Genomic DNA, 12,914 nt, shown 5'->3' with positions numbered 1-12,914 from the left:
TGACGACCACCAATTGGAAGGTAGGGCCACCCTTCTGCCTTGATAGGTATTGCTAAAAATGCATATAAGCTGTACAGCTAGAACAAAGCTGAGTTACAGCATGTGCAGAGTATAATATGGCCTGAGTCTAAAACTCAAAAATGGCCTTTCATGTAGACTTTACACATGTAAGACAGCCTCCCTCCCAAGAGACACACTTGTTCCACTCTGCAGATGAGGAACCTGAGGCTGGGGGAAGCTACTTATTTGCAGAAGGTACAAAACCACATTAGTCTTGACTGTTGTAGCTCCTGCTTATAATACATATCTCTGAGAAAGTTGAGTAGTGGGATGGAAAGGCTCAAGTTACAGGGAACTGACTGCTGGCAAGTGATTTCATTGCTCTAAAAAGAGGCATGGTGTCTCTGTGGTAAGATATGTAAGTGTGACTGTGCCCTGGAAAACACCAAAGACAGGGCTCGTTCTTCGGTGCCCAGTGTACCCTACACATCTGTAGCTGAATCTATGCCTTAAGTGCTCTATAGATTGTTGATGAATAATGCCAGTATCATACATAGTACGAACATGTTAAAGGCATGCCCAGTGCACCATTGGTCACCTTTGACACTAATACCAGAGTATGGAGACCACAATCATGAACCTCAACAACTTCAACTTTATTTATTTCAAAGTGTATGTTGCACGCACTGACACTTTCTGTAATCTGCTAATGATTTGTGTCTTGGATTTTTAACATCTTAACCATGTTGGGACTATAGTGAAACAAGCCTTTCTTCCTGTTCACGGTAGATTTTAACTGTCTTCTCTCATCATTTTACCAAAGAGTGGCAACAGAGCACAGAGATTTTGTTTTGAAAGAATAAGACTAAGAGTCTGTGTCATCAGTGATATAGTAGATGTACAAGATGTAGATATCAGTTGTGATTGATAGGTCCTGGGACAAAAAGATTTCACTCTGCTCTTAAAGAGCTTTCTGTGGGTGTTTGTTTGTTTGTTTCTGCTGTCCAGTTTGGCTTGGTAAAGTATATGTGAAAATCCCAGGAGCAAAGACCAACCACTGCACACTAATATGCTTCTAGATCACCCTGCCATGTAGTAAGTACTTGTGCCTGTGCTGTGTATCGACTAAAAATAGGCTAATATAACGGCATGACATGGCTGCTTTTAAAAGATATTTCTCTTTTTTGTGTGTGTATGTGTGTATGTACACTGTTGTTGTGTTCAGACACACCAAAAGAGGTCATCAGATCCCATTACAGATGTTCGTGAGTCACCATGTGGTTGCTGGGAATTGAGCGCAGAACTTCTGGAAGATTAGTTAGTCCTCTTAACTGCTGAGACATCTCTCCAGCCTTTGTGGGGTTTTTTTGGTTTTTGGTTTTTGGTTTCCATTTTGTTTTGTTGTTTTGTTTGCTTGTTTGTTTTTGTTTGTTTGTTTGACACAGGGTTTCTCTGTGTACCCTCGGCTGTCCCGGAATTTGCTCTGTAGACCAGAGCAGTCTTGAACTCATAGAGATCTTCCTGCCTCTGCCTCCTGAGTGCTAGGCTCAATGGTGTGTGTATACTATGACTGTACAGACACGGCTTCTTACTTGAACACAAATATTTGTCAACCAGATTTCTAGTGTCACATGCAATATACATGCACACCATAACCTACGGTGGTATGTGTAGTGTGTGTAAACTGTCCATGCAGTTCTGCCACATTGGTAAGGTTTGGATCCTCATCCCCCTCGGCTCCCTTCACTGCCATCATGTGACTTAGGTTCCTCTTCCCTTGTCAGAGCCGTTGGGTGCTCTGCTCATCATGTCATGCAGCAGGCTTTTGCACCTGCTCCTCCTGTTGGCTGTCTGCAGCTTTGCTAAGTACTGCTCTTTATTTTGAATAATGTTCTTTGCCTGTTTCCTTTTGTATTTTTCCTTCTACTTTCCAAGATGAATCATTCCCCTTTTCACTTCTTAGTATTAAGGCTGGAAAGTCATAAAGTTTTTATAAATTTGAGATATGGCCTTCACAGTATCCCTTAGATTCTCTTTCTCATTCCTGTTTGATTTCTGATTGTCCATTCAATTTTTTCCTTTACCTAAAGATTATTAAAATGATTTCTAAAGGGGAACATATTGTAATGATTACTATTATGTATTTTGATGTGAGAATATGGGTTATAAAGCCTCAAAAGCATTTAAATCTTCTTTGTACATGTAATTATATAAGTATTCACATACCGTCTACCTGGTTCACATAAGTACATTAACTCAAATTCCTCAGTACTCACTTCATTCATTTAATTTCTGTCTGGTGGAGTTCACTTATGGAGGACATACTGGAGCCTACAGCTTAATTTTAGTTTTCAAGTTCTCTTTGCCTTCCTGTTTTTTTATTTTTTGTTTTAATATTTGACTGCTAAGATTTGATCTGACCTATGGGTATTTAGCTAGTAATTTTTTGGGGGGTTGGTAAAATTTTGGACCTTATCATGCATAAATTCTGAAAAGATCATTGTTTGATCTTTTGTGTGATGCTGTTGCTAAGCCAGGATGAGAGCTGTTACTCTCTTGCAGATGCTGCTCTTGCAGAGGATCTGAGGCCAGTTCCCAGCACTCACACCTATCAGCTCCAGGGGATCAAACAAAGCCATTTATAAGAAAACTGAGGACAAATAAAATAAAAAAATGATTACTTAAATATAATCATATTTAACCAGAGATCTAGTAACAGGTTGAAGTAAGTATTTAATATGCTAAAGCACTAAAACCCACATTTTAGTTAAAGTCAGATCTGTCTATTTTATTAAGTGAATGCTACTGAGGAGGAGGGCGATCCTGTAGGAGGCCCAGTAGTCTCAATTAATCTGGACCCCCGAGATCTCTCAAACACTGGACCACCAAACAGACCCCATATACCAGCTGATATGAGATCCCCAACACATATATAGTAGAAGACTTTGGGTCTGTGTCCATTCAGAGATGATGCACCTAACCCTCAAGAGACTGAAGGCCCCAGGAAGTTTAGAGGTCAGGTGGGGTGGGGGTGGGGGCATCCACATAGAGACAGGGGAGGGTGGGGAGGAGGTGTGGGAAGTGGAGCAGTTGAAAGGTGGATGGGGGGTGGCTCCTTTGGGCTCAAAGGCCTAGACCATGGGATCTAGATGAGATATGGTACAGAAGCAAGCTTTTCTACCTGTGTAGAAATGGGCTTTCCTACACAGCAAAACAGAGTCTTCTGGCCTTTGTGTTATCTAGAGATCGTGACTTAATATAAAAGTTAAACCTTATCAGGACTGTGGACTGTCCTTCCTAAGCGAAACCTTTCTCCTTGTTTACCCAAGTCCAAACCAGGGCTTAAGGAAGCTTTAAACTACCTGTAAAGCTTGGGCTTTGAATGCCAAAGAAGCGTCTTCTTGCCAGCTCCCCTTTCACTTATCTCTTTATTCTAAACACTATAATGCTGTTCTGTACTTAGGCTGAATTATAAAAATAGTAGCCTCCAAAGTTCTAAATCTCAGGCAATCTATAAGAGACATTCAGATACTTTCAGGAACAAAAATTCATGGAATCCAAATTAGAAAAATAAAACATGGCAAGGCCAACCCAGTCTCACTAGACAAATAGAGGTGGTGTAGTGGATTCTAACATTTATAAACTTACTGTGTAAAGTGTTTAATAAAACCAAAGATATGTTTTGTAGAGTGTGGTATGGTGAGGTGGGAAGGGGAGGCCCCTCAACAGGCCCATGCTGGAGCATCCCCCTCACCCCAGGTACCAGACGTAAGATGGACAGATGTAGTATAGAGTGGAGTTTATTTGGGGGCAAGGGAAGGGGAGTTGAGGAGGGAGTAGAGGCAGAGAGGGAGGGAAAGGGGGAGGGAGGAAGAGGCCAGCCTAGAACTCTTGGAGAGAGGGGGAAGGAGAAGGGGAAAGGGAGAGAGGGAGAAGAGGGGCAGAGAAAAAAAAAGGGTCAGAGAGTTAAAGAGAGAGAGAGAGGCCAAACAGTCCCTTTTATAGCAAACCAGATCTACCTGGCTGTTGCTAGGTAAATGTTGGGTGGAGTGTAGAAGGAATGCCAACGCTGTGTCCAAGAGCTCACTTTGTGTTTGCCCATTAAATTGTTATAACTTACCAACAAAGAAGGCATAGCTTCCATATTTTCATATTTCCAGATAAATCATAAGCATACTGCTCACATGCAAATTTCTAGAACCTCTTTAGGTACCAAGATTTTAAAGAGGCAAATATGTGGTTCTTGTTTGAGCATACAGTAGCAACTGGGTCTCATGACAACTAGGGCCACCCTAGTCCTTAGCATTTGATTAGAAAGGGAGGTGGGGAGCTCTTCATTGGAGCTGGATGTTGAAGGAAAGTGGGTCAGGTATTCCAGCAAGAGAAATTATGTTTGAAGTAGAAGGGATTCAGGAGACAGACTTGTAAAACAGCAGTTGGAACATTTTATCTTGAGTGAAAAAAGGCCCAACCAGGATGCCCCTGATTGACAAGCTCAGATTCTAGGCAAACAATGCTAAGCATAATGGTAGAGAGGGCATACAAATGTAGTTTTTCTACAGACAGCATGCTGAAGAGACCTGCTCTTGAGAGAAAGGCTATGGCTTCTCCCATTGGCCTTATGGCCCATGATAGTGATAGCTGGCATTCATTGACACTGCTGGGCCACTAGCGATTTTTCCTGGACATCTTATTTAACTCTCACAATCTTCCACTGATGTACCTATAGATACAAGAGCCTAGAAAGCCTCAGGGAGACCATGTAACTCGCCCAGCAGGCTTAGCCAGGAATTTGACCCAAGCTGTCACTTCCATAGCTCCCTTCCTCACCCCACACTGTGCATGTTAGTGAAGCTAGGCTGTTTGTCTTGAGTTACTGTCCTTGTGTCAAAACATACAAGTTATTTACTGAACATCATCACCCCCAAAACATGAAGGGATGGACGGACACAAACACACACACACTCACACACACACACACACACAAAACTTTATATGGAAAAGTACTTTAGTTTCTCACCGAAGCAAGTAAGTTATTTTTCTTACAGTTCTGATAAAAATTTCTGACAATCAGTGGATACTTCTTAAGAACCACTTATAGGAGCAGAGGAACTGGCTCAGTGAGTAAAGAGTACTTCCTCTGTAAGCAGGAGGGCCTCAGTTCAAGATTCTAGCACTTCTGTGAAGGCAGGACATGCCCCTGTGTGCCTTGAGCCAACCACGGGGGGACAGGGACAGATTGATCCCAGGAACTTGGTGGCCAGCCAGTCTGGCAAGCTTGAGGTTTATTGAGAGACTATGTCAAGAGAAAAGTGGAGAATGATAGTGGAAGATGCCCAGCATCCCACTGTGGCCTCCATATGCATGTGTACATCATACACAGAGAAGGACTGTGTAGGAGAAGGGCTAGGGCATTAAGAACAGACAGATTCAAAGATCAAATGTGAAACTGGTACAGAATGAGGAGTAGAAGCTAGGAGCTACACAGAACTGCAGTCTGGCCAAGGATTTGAGCAGTACTATGGAGATGCCAGTAACTATGATTAAATTGGGTTTGGGTGAAGGGTGAAAGACAGGGGAATTTTTTGAGATAAATGAAATCTGAACATAATTTTGATTGAGGCAGTGACATGGCAGACCATCTTTCCTTCACTGTGAGGGAAAATGAAGAGATGAAGGTAACATTGAGGTATAACATCCAGGAGCACACTGGCTGTGGTGAGCAGCAGGTGTGGACAGAGCCTGGCCTGTGGGTGTCAGTACCACACTGACTTTTAGTCAAGGAAAGGGCTTCTCTTAGGACTGTTAGCACTCAAGCTGAAACCTGCTCATTAACCTAAAGTAAATCATGGTATAACCAAGACCGATAGTTACAGAAGATTTGAAGAACCATTTGTAAGAGTTCAGTTGGAAGAGTGTGGGGGACAGGGTGTGGATGACCTCACTACTTTGCCATCGTTGCTACTGAGGTAAAACTTCAACAGTGAAATATACTCAACTTAGATTCTGGTAGAGGGAGACTGTGCTGCCACACCTCAGTCTAGAATATTCCTGCTGGTCTCCAGATTTCCTGTGCCTTCTAGGTACTTCTTTCCCATGTAGGATTCACTGCTGTCACACAGGTAGGTCCTGTCTGCATCATCTGTTTCTGATGAAATTCAAATCCTCATCTAGTCTGTTTGCTGGAGGGGAGAGAGTACTAGGGGATGGATATTGTCAAAGAATATTACATACCTCTATGAAACTGTCATAACAAAACCCATTGTTTTATATAACTGATAAAAACACTCTTACGTTCATTCATTGACGATATAGCAACATTCACAGATAGCACCAACAGTGCTTGCCCTTGAGCAAACACTAGGCTCTGGCCCCCATGTGTACTGGGTTCAGTTGAATGCTATCCACTGTACTCTGCAGATCTTACAGTACACTGACTCTCTAACCTCAAAGACTCTTACCATTAGTTCAGTGCCAAGCCAAAAATAAAATAATCCTGGCTCCGTCCTCGGCATTCCTCCTTGACCACCATACCACATCAGTTCTTTTGTATCTTTTTATATAGCTCTATTCCTTTGGCCTGCCTCCTCTTCCTGGTCTGTCAAAACAGCCACACTGCTGTTGCCCGGCTGGCCCAGGATCATCCTTGCTTAAAATCTGTGGCTACCACCAAGATGCTTCTCCACTACATACCATGTAGAGGAAGGCCTGTACATACCATGTGCTCCAGCCTGTTTTTAATGTCCTATTCCCATAGTGTACAACCCTGTCCATCTACAGAACTGGCTCCTTCCCTCTCATCTCCTATGTCCCCAAGGGACAGTTTGGGACTTTGCATCCTTGTTTCCCTAAGTATGTTGAGAACATTTTGAAGGACACTGGGGGGCCCTGTTGGCTGTTTCTTCATTACCAGCATCTGGCTTGTGACTTCAAAAACAACCCTTCCCAAATGCCTATACACAGTGGTGTTTCAGGTCAGAATCAAAATTGTTATGCTTGTTTTATATATATATAAAAATTGTATAGAAAAAATTTGTCTGATAATTTCTTCACATTTGTTTCTTTCTGAAGTTCTTTTGCAGCAATTTATCATGGTCATTTTAAGGTAAAGGAGAGCACATTTCTATTGCCTTTGAAGAGATAAATGTGTTAATAGACGGTGTCTGTGTAACAAATCTCGTGGCTGAAAAGGAATGGGCTATATCCTTTAAGTCCTACCTCAGATCGAGCTCACTGTGTGTATTCCTGCAGTGCTAGAATGCAGATTACCATTTCTGGGAATGAAGATAATTTCTTTCTAAAGGTCTTTGTGGTAATTAGCAAACAGGAAAAAAAGGCTAAAAATGGCTGGTAAATATTGACCTAAGTACCCAGAAACGCTGGTATTTTTAGCCCTTGTTTGTTCGTGGTGGTTCACTCTGTCCTGATTCTTCTTGCTCGTGGCTCTGTCTTGCAGAGTGAATCAGCATTACCACCCTTTTGACTGTTGCTAAAGCAAAGCTATTTTCATCTTTCCAAAACCTAGGTAAGAACCTTGATGCTGTTCATGACATCACCGTGGCATATCCTTACAACATCCCTCAAACTGAGAAGCACCTTCTCCTTGGAGACTTTCCCAAGGAGATCCACTTCCATGTCCATAGATACCCAGTCGACACTCTTCCCACATCCAAGGAGGACCTTCAGCTCTGGTGCCACAGGAGGTGGGAAGAAAAGGAAGAGAGGCTTCGCTCCTTCTACCAAGGAGAGAAAAACTTTCACTTCACTGGGCAGAGTACAGTTCCACCTTGCAAGTCTGAGCTCAGAGTCCTTGTGGTCAAGCTTCTGTCCATACTGTACTGGACCTTGTTCTGCTCTGCAATGTGCCTGCTCATATATCTGTACAGCCCTGTTCGGTGGTATTTTATAATCAGCATTGTGTTCTTCGTGCTGCAGGAAAGAATATTTGGTGGACTGGAAATCATTGAACTTGCATGTTACCGTTTTTTACACAAGCACCCACATTTAAATTCAAAGAAAAATGAGTAGGATGGTGGCGTTCACCGTGTGAAAACCTAGGGTTGTCACGGGAATGTCAGTCTTTGTAAACTGAGATGAGTTTTGCATGACTATGTCAAATGTTTCTTACTATCATCATTCTTTGTTAAAGGTACTTTGCACTTAATTTTTTGGGGAAATATTGCTATGGTTTCTTTAAAATCTCTAATGTAATTCCAATGCTGCGTATGTAGCAGGGGTCAATCGCTGTGAATAGCTAGGGCCAGAGTATTAGAAACAATCACCAAGCTGTTGAGACAAAATGCAAGCTTTCCTGAAAGGACCAACCTGTTTCTGACAGACTCTCAGCTCAGAGGCAGCCCTGGCACATGAATACCAGCCCCAGTACATCTAGGCAGGCAGTAGACTACCTCCCCCTGGGGCACAGTCCATTCTTCAATTCTTTTATACCAATCAAACCCAGAGGTGGAATTGCCTTGTCCTAAACTGATCACCATTGCTAGGGAGCCCTCCATCACTAATAGTCTCTTATGCTGAATGAGACGGAAAAAGACCCCCTTTTCTCACCACAAAATCACATCCGCACTCAGCTCAGGGAGCACCTTCAGGCTTTCCACTTGGCTTTTAAAAGACAGAAACTGGTGCAGCTTGCTTTTCACTCACACTCAGTCCTGCCTTCCTGATGGTTACCAGGTGTAACTTCATCTTTAGTGTGTACTGGCACATGTAAAGATGCATTAGAAGAACATCTGTAGTTCAGACAAACTGGAAGTCTGTCCTGTGCATGCAGGGTGTCTACCTTCTGCCATTAGAGCTACAACAAACATGCCTGCAGACAGGATGGTTTAGCTAAAGCCCCCAAACATGATAACTTTACTCTTAAAGCAAAAAAATGCTAACTCAGAATGAACTCTTTCCGTGATAGCAAGGACATATCTCTCAACAGTTACATTTAAATGCACGCTGACCAACTGTCTGCCAAATATCCCTATCATTTGGAAGCAATGACAACATAGCAAACCAATAACAAGCACCCAGTGTCCTGGGTAAGAGACTCCTGTGGCCATTGTTTCCGCTCCACTGAGTCATGTGATTGGGGCAGGGGCAGAGGCATATAAGCTTCCCCACCCCTGTGTCTGACAGTCTCAACAGCTATTACTACCCTGTATACTCAGACAGGAATCTTCCCTTTTTAATGATGTCAGCACGCATCTGTACCTAGTAAGGACTTACTCAGCTTGCCAAGCACATTGTCTGAGAAAGCCCAGTTGGGACAGAACACCATTAGCATATCATGGTTAAGTCTGTTTTTTTGATGTTTGTGCATGTGTTAGTGGGAGAGTGCTAACTGGTGCCTCTGGAGAAACATGCCAGCCCCTGTTTAACTACTCCATCGAAGCTCACTTTAATCCTGCTGGGAACTTACTAATTAGTAGCCATGCACACCTGCCCTCAACACAGCTGTTTGACTATAGTTTTTAAGGCTTTACACACATACACACACGTACATGTACAACCCTTCCACCCCCTTTTTTCCTTTCCCTTAATGAGAAAGGCTTCCATTTTAAGTTTCTCTGATGGATCACATTTAAATGTGGGAATAGCTAGCAGTCTGTTGCCCAGGTAAAAGGGAAATGCTGTCCTCTGCCCACAGTGCTTGGGCTCTGTTAACAGTGCCGGCCATCTCACTGGGCATCCATAGACTCTCTGTCTCTTGTTCTTCCCTTTGCCCTCTTCTGATCATAGAAAATATTAAGGTAGAAAATACCTTAATTTTACTTTACCCTAAATTCATAATACTAAGTATAGCACTAAAACTAGAGAATGTGGATACTCTACTTGCTTTAAGAGAAATTTCTCCCAAAGGGGAAAATAAAAGTGTTTAAATTATAATTATTTGCTCTTACATATATGTTTAACTGTGTTAAAACTGTTTATTTAATTTAAAACTACATATATAGCTAATGCTTTTGAGCTTGGAACTGCTTTAAGTCAATACTTGAACATCAGGTCTAAGCAGATGTGGCCTTGATGGTTGTCAGCCAGGGTTCAGCCTCTCAGCCCTGCTCCAGCAGACCCTGCTTCTGCTCCCTGTGCAGATAAGCCTAATAGGCCAGTGCTCATAGCACTAGTTGGCTAGTTGATCCCATTCAAAGAGATTTTACATATAGTAGTTGTGGGTTATTTATAATGTGAACCATTTCACTTTAAAATATGGACTGATATAGAGGGGAACTGGCTTGGTGGTAAGTTCCCACATTAGGTATCTTTTGACAAAACAAACCCAAGGAATCCTAAACTCTAGTCAGGCAACATGGTGGGGGAGACTGAAAATGAAATAGAAATATATCTGCAAGAGCTTATCACTTAAGACTCTCCCTAAAATCCTGCCTCTGTATGCGTGCAGAACAAACCCGAGAAAGAAGCAGCACCTTCTACTCGTGTTCTAATGGTGACCACTCCACATGCAGACCCTATGTTGGTACAAGTGTCAATTCTGCAGACTGGTTCCCATTTCACTGGCTCTCAAGCCAACAAAGATGATCTAGAACAGTCACAATAAAGACTAGCAGAGGGAGCCTGTTGGTGTTAAATTGTTTACATTTCTTTATATACAATAGTGTGCTTTCAGTGCCTTAGTTATGGGTCCCTTTCTTTTTCCTGTTCTAAGAATTCTATACCATGTTCTGTCCTTGTCACTCACTAGGAGGAAAGTGGTGTCTCAACACTGGTCAGTGGTTGACAGAAACAAAACAGAACACTATGTTGTAACATGGAGAAGGGAGTTCGGTGCTGAGCTAGGGGCTGCCTAGTTCTTACACAGTGGCAGACAATTGCTTGACCACAAAATGGGCTTCAGACCACACGTGGCCCTAAAGGTGTCTTGTACCTACCTAAAATTTTTATTTCACAGTTTTGGTTTTGGTAACTCCTTTTTAAAAGATCATTACATGGAGAACACCAAGTTTTAATAATAACTCACAGAATGGCCTTAGCTTCAGTGTCCACTGGGATGTTTGTGTATTACCTGTAAAATGCATCCAGAATAAAGTGGAGTGAATTACATGGTTCAAAAGCTGTTGTGATTCTGTTTTTAAAGGAACGACAAAGGAAATGACACAGGGATGTTATTTCCCTTGTTGTCATGGGCCTAGCCTGTGTCATTGTGTTAAGGAGCAATTGAGGATCAGGACAGGTGTTAAATGCGGTCTCATTTAGAACCAATTGCAGTGTTCACTGATTGAGATGGGGAAGCACAATGCAGTTGAATTCATGCCCCAGTGTCAACAGAACTGGTTTTCCCCAGAACAACTGTCCATTCCATAAGTGCAGGACACAGGTGCTTGAAGGAGGCGAAGATAAGGACTCCATGTTCTGTCCCTCACCTCCCTGTCTGTGGGACTGTGTGGCTCTGAAAGCAAGTCTTAAACCAAAATGTGGCAAATGTACGAAGAACTTCATTAGCTAAAGGGACACAGCCTCAGGGAACCTATTGTAAGCGCTAGAGCCCATCTCTGCCTCTGGCTCTCCAGTGAGCGCTGTGCGCAAGCCATATTGGTACCTTGGAGTGGGACTCAAAGCGAACAGAGATTGCAGCCCCCACCCACCCACCCACCCAGCTTGACTCATTTTACTGAACCTCAAATGCCAACCATGGACATAGAAACTGCCACTATAGTATATTGTAAATACTAAGTACAAAGACACTTAAGAAACCCTTTGTGTTTTGTCTGGGTAGACTTCACACTGGATCCACATGGCTACATGACCTGTGTATCCTCAGGGTTCAAGGCTAGTAAGAAAGAATGAGAGAGGGGCTGGCGAGATGGCTCAGCGGGTAAGAGCACTGACTGCTCTTCCAAAGGTCCTGAGTTCGGATCCCAGCAACCACATGGTGGCTCACAACCACCCGTAATGAGATCGGACGCCCTCTTCTGGTGCGTCTGAAGACAGCTGCAGTAAATTATGTGGAGCCAGAGCGAGCAGGGCCTGAGCGAGAGGGGCCAGCAGAAGGTCCTGAGTTCAATTCCCAGCAGCCACACACATGATAGCTCATGGCCGTCTGTAAAGCTACAGTGTACTCATATACATAAAATAAAATAAAACAAATCATTAAAAAAAAAAAGAAAGAAAGAATGAGAGAAGCTGCCTTCTTAGGGACAAACAACACTAAATCCAGGACTCATTCCTGGACCAGTCACCCAGAAATACTGTGTGGATCACTCCCCCTAGTTACTAGACACCCTCTGAACCTGGGTGAAGGACACTCTCCTAAATTACCAGGACTGGGGGCTAAAGGGAGATGCATTTTAAGGCAAAATCATAAGAATCTTATTTAGAATAGCATATTTGTGATGGGTAGCCAAGTGACCACAAATGTCTACCCTACCTGTTAAGCATCTTAAATCTTCCAGAGTAGGTGGGCATTCAGTGCTCTCAGGCCCAGCACAGGGAGACAGAAGTTTCACAGCGGTGTGTATCAGCAGTGAGTGTTTAGGAAGCCAAAGATTCCTTAGAGGTGTGTCTGTGGAAAGTCTCATCAACCTGTGTTAGTCATGGTGCCTCGTGTTTATAATCCCAGCTCTTGGGAGGCTGAGGCAGGAGGATCACAAGATTGAGACTAGCCTGAACCACATAATGGATTCAGAGTCAACATGTACTATATAGCAAGGCACTGTCTCAAAGGGGAGAGTAGAAACCAAGTTCTGGGAATGTAGAAACAAAAGTTTTAAAATTGTAAAAACAGGCTGGGCAGTGGTGGCACACGCCTTTGATCCCAGCATTTGGGAGGCAGAGGCAGGCAGATTTCTGAGTTCGAGGCCAGCCTGGTCTACAGAGTAAGTTCCAGGACAGCCAGGGCTACACAGAGAAACCCTGTCTCGAAAAAAACAAACAAACAAAAAAATGTAAAAACA

The 12,914-nt window shown here is 43.0% G+C and overlaps 1 protein-coding gene across 7 annotated transcripts in view; it reads left to right on the top strand.

Annotated features, from left to right (window-relative positions):
- The window catches only part of Lclat1 (lysocardiolipin acyltransferase 1), a 135,149-nt gene extending 124,075 nt beyond the window's left edge, over positions 1 to 11,074 (top strand). For all 7 annotated transcript variants that reach the window (XM_031357818.1, XM_031357815.1, XM_031357814.1 and 4 more), the window contains one exon: positions 7,526 to 11,074. In XM_031357818.1, the coding sequence (XP_031213678.1) occupies positions 7,526 to 8,028 (503 nt within the window). In that variant the 3' untranslated portion in view covers positions 8,029 to 11,074. The remainder of the gene's footprint in view (positions 1 to 7,525) is intronic.
- The last annotated feature ends 1,840 nt before the right edge of the window (positions 11,075 to 12,914 follow it).

The sequence above is a fragment of the Mastomys coucha genome, unplaced genomic scaffold (assembly GCF_008632895.1).
Source record: "Mastomys coucha isolate ucsf_1 unplaced genomic scaffold, UCSF_Mcou_1 pScaffold6, whole genome shotgun sequence".
Taxonomy (NCBI): Eukaryota; Metazoa; Chordata; class Mammalia; order Rodentia; family Muridae; genus Mastomys; species Mastomys coucha.
This window is presented reverse-complemented; position numbering and strand designations above follow the sequence as displayed.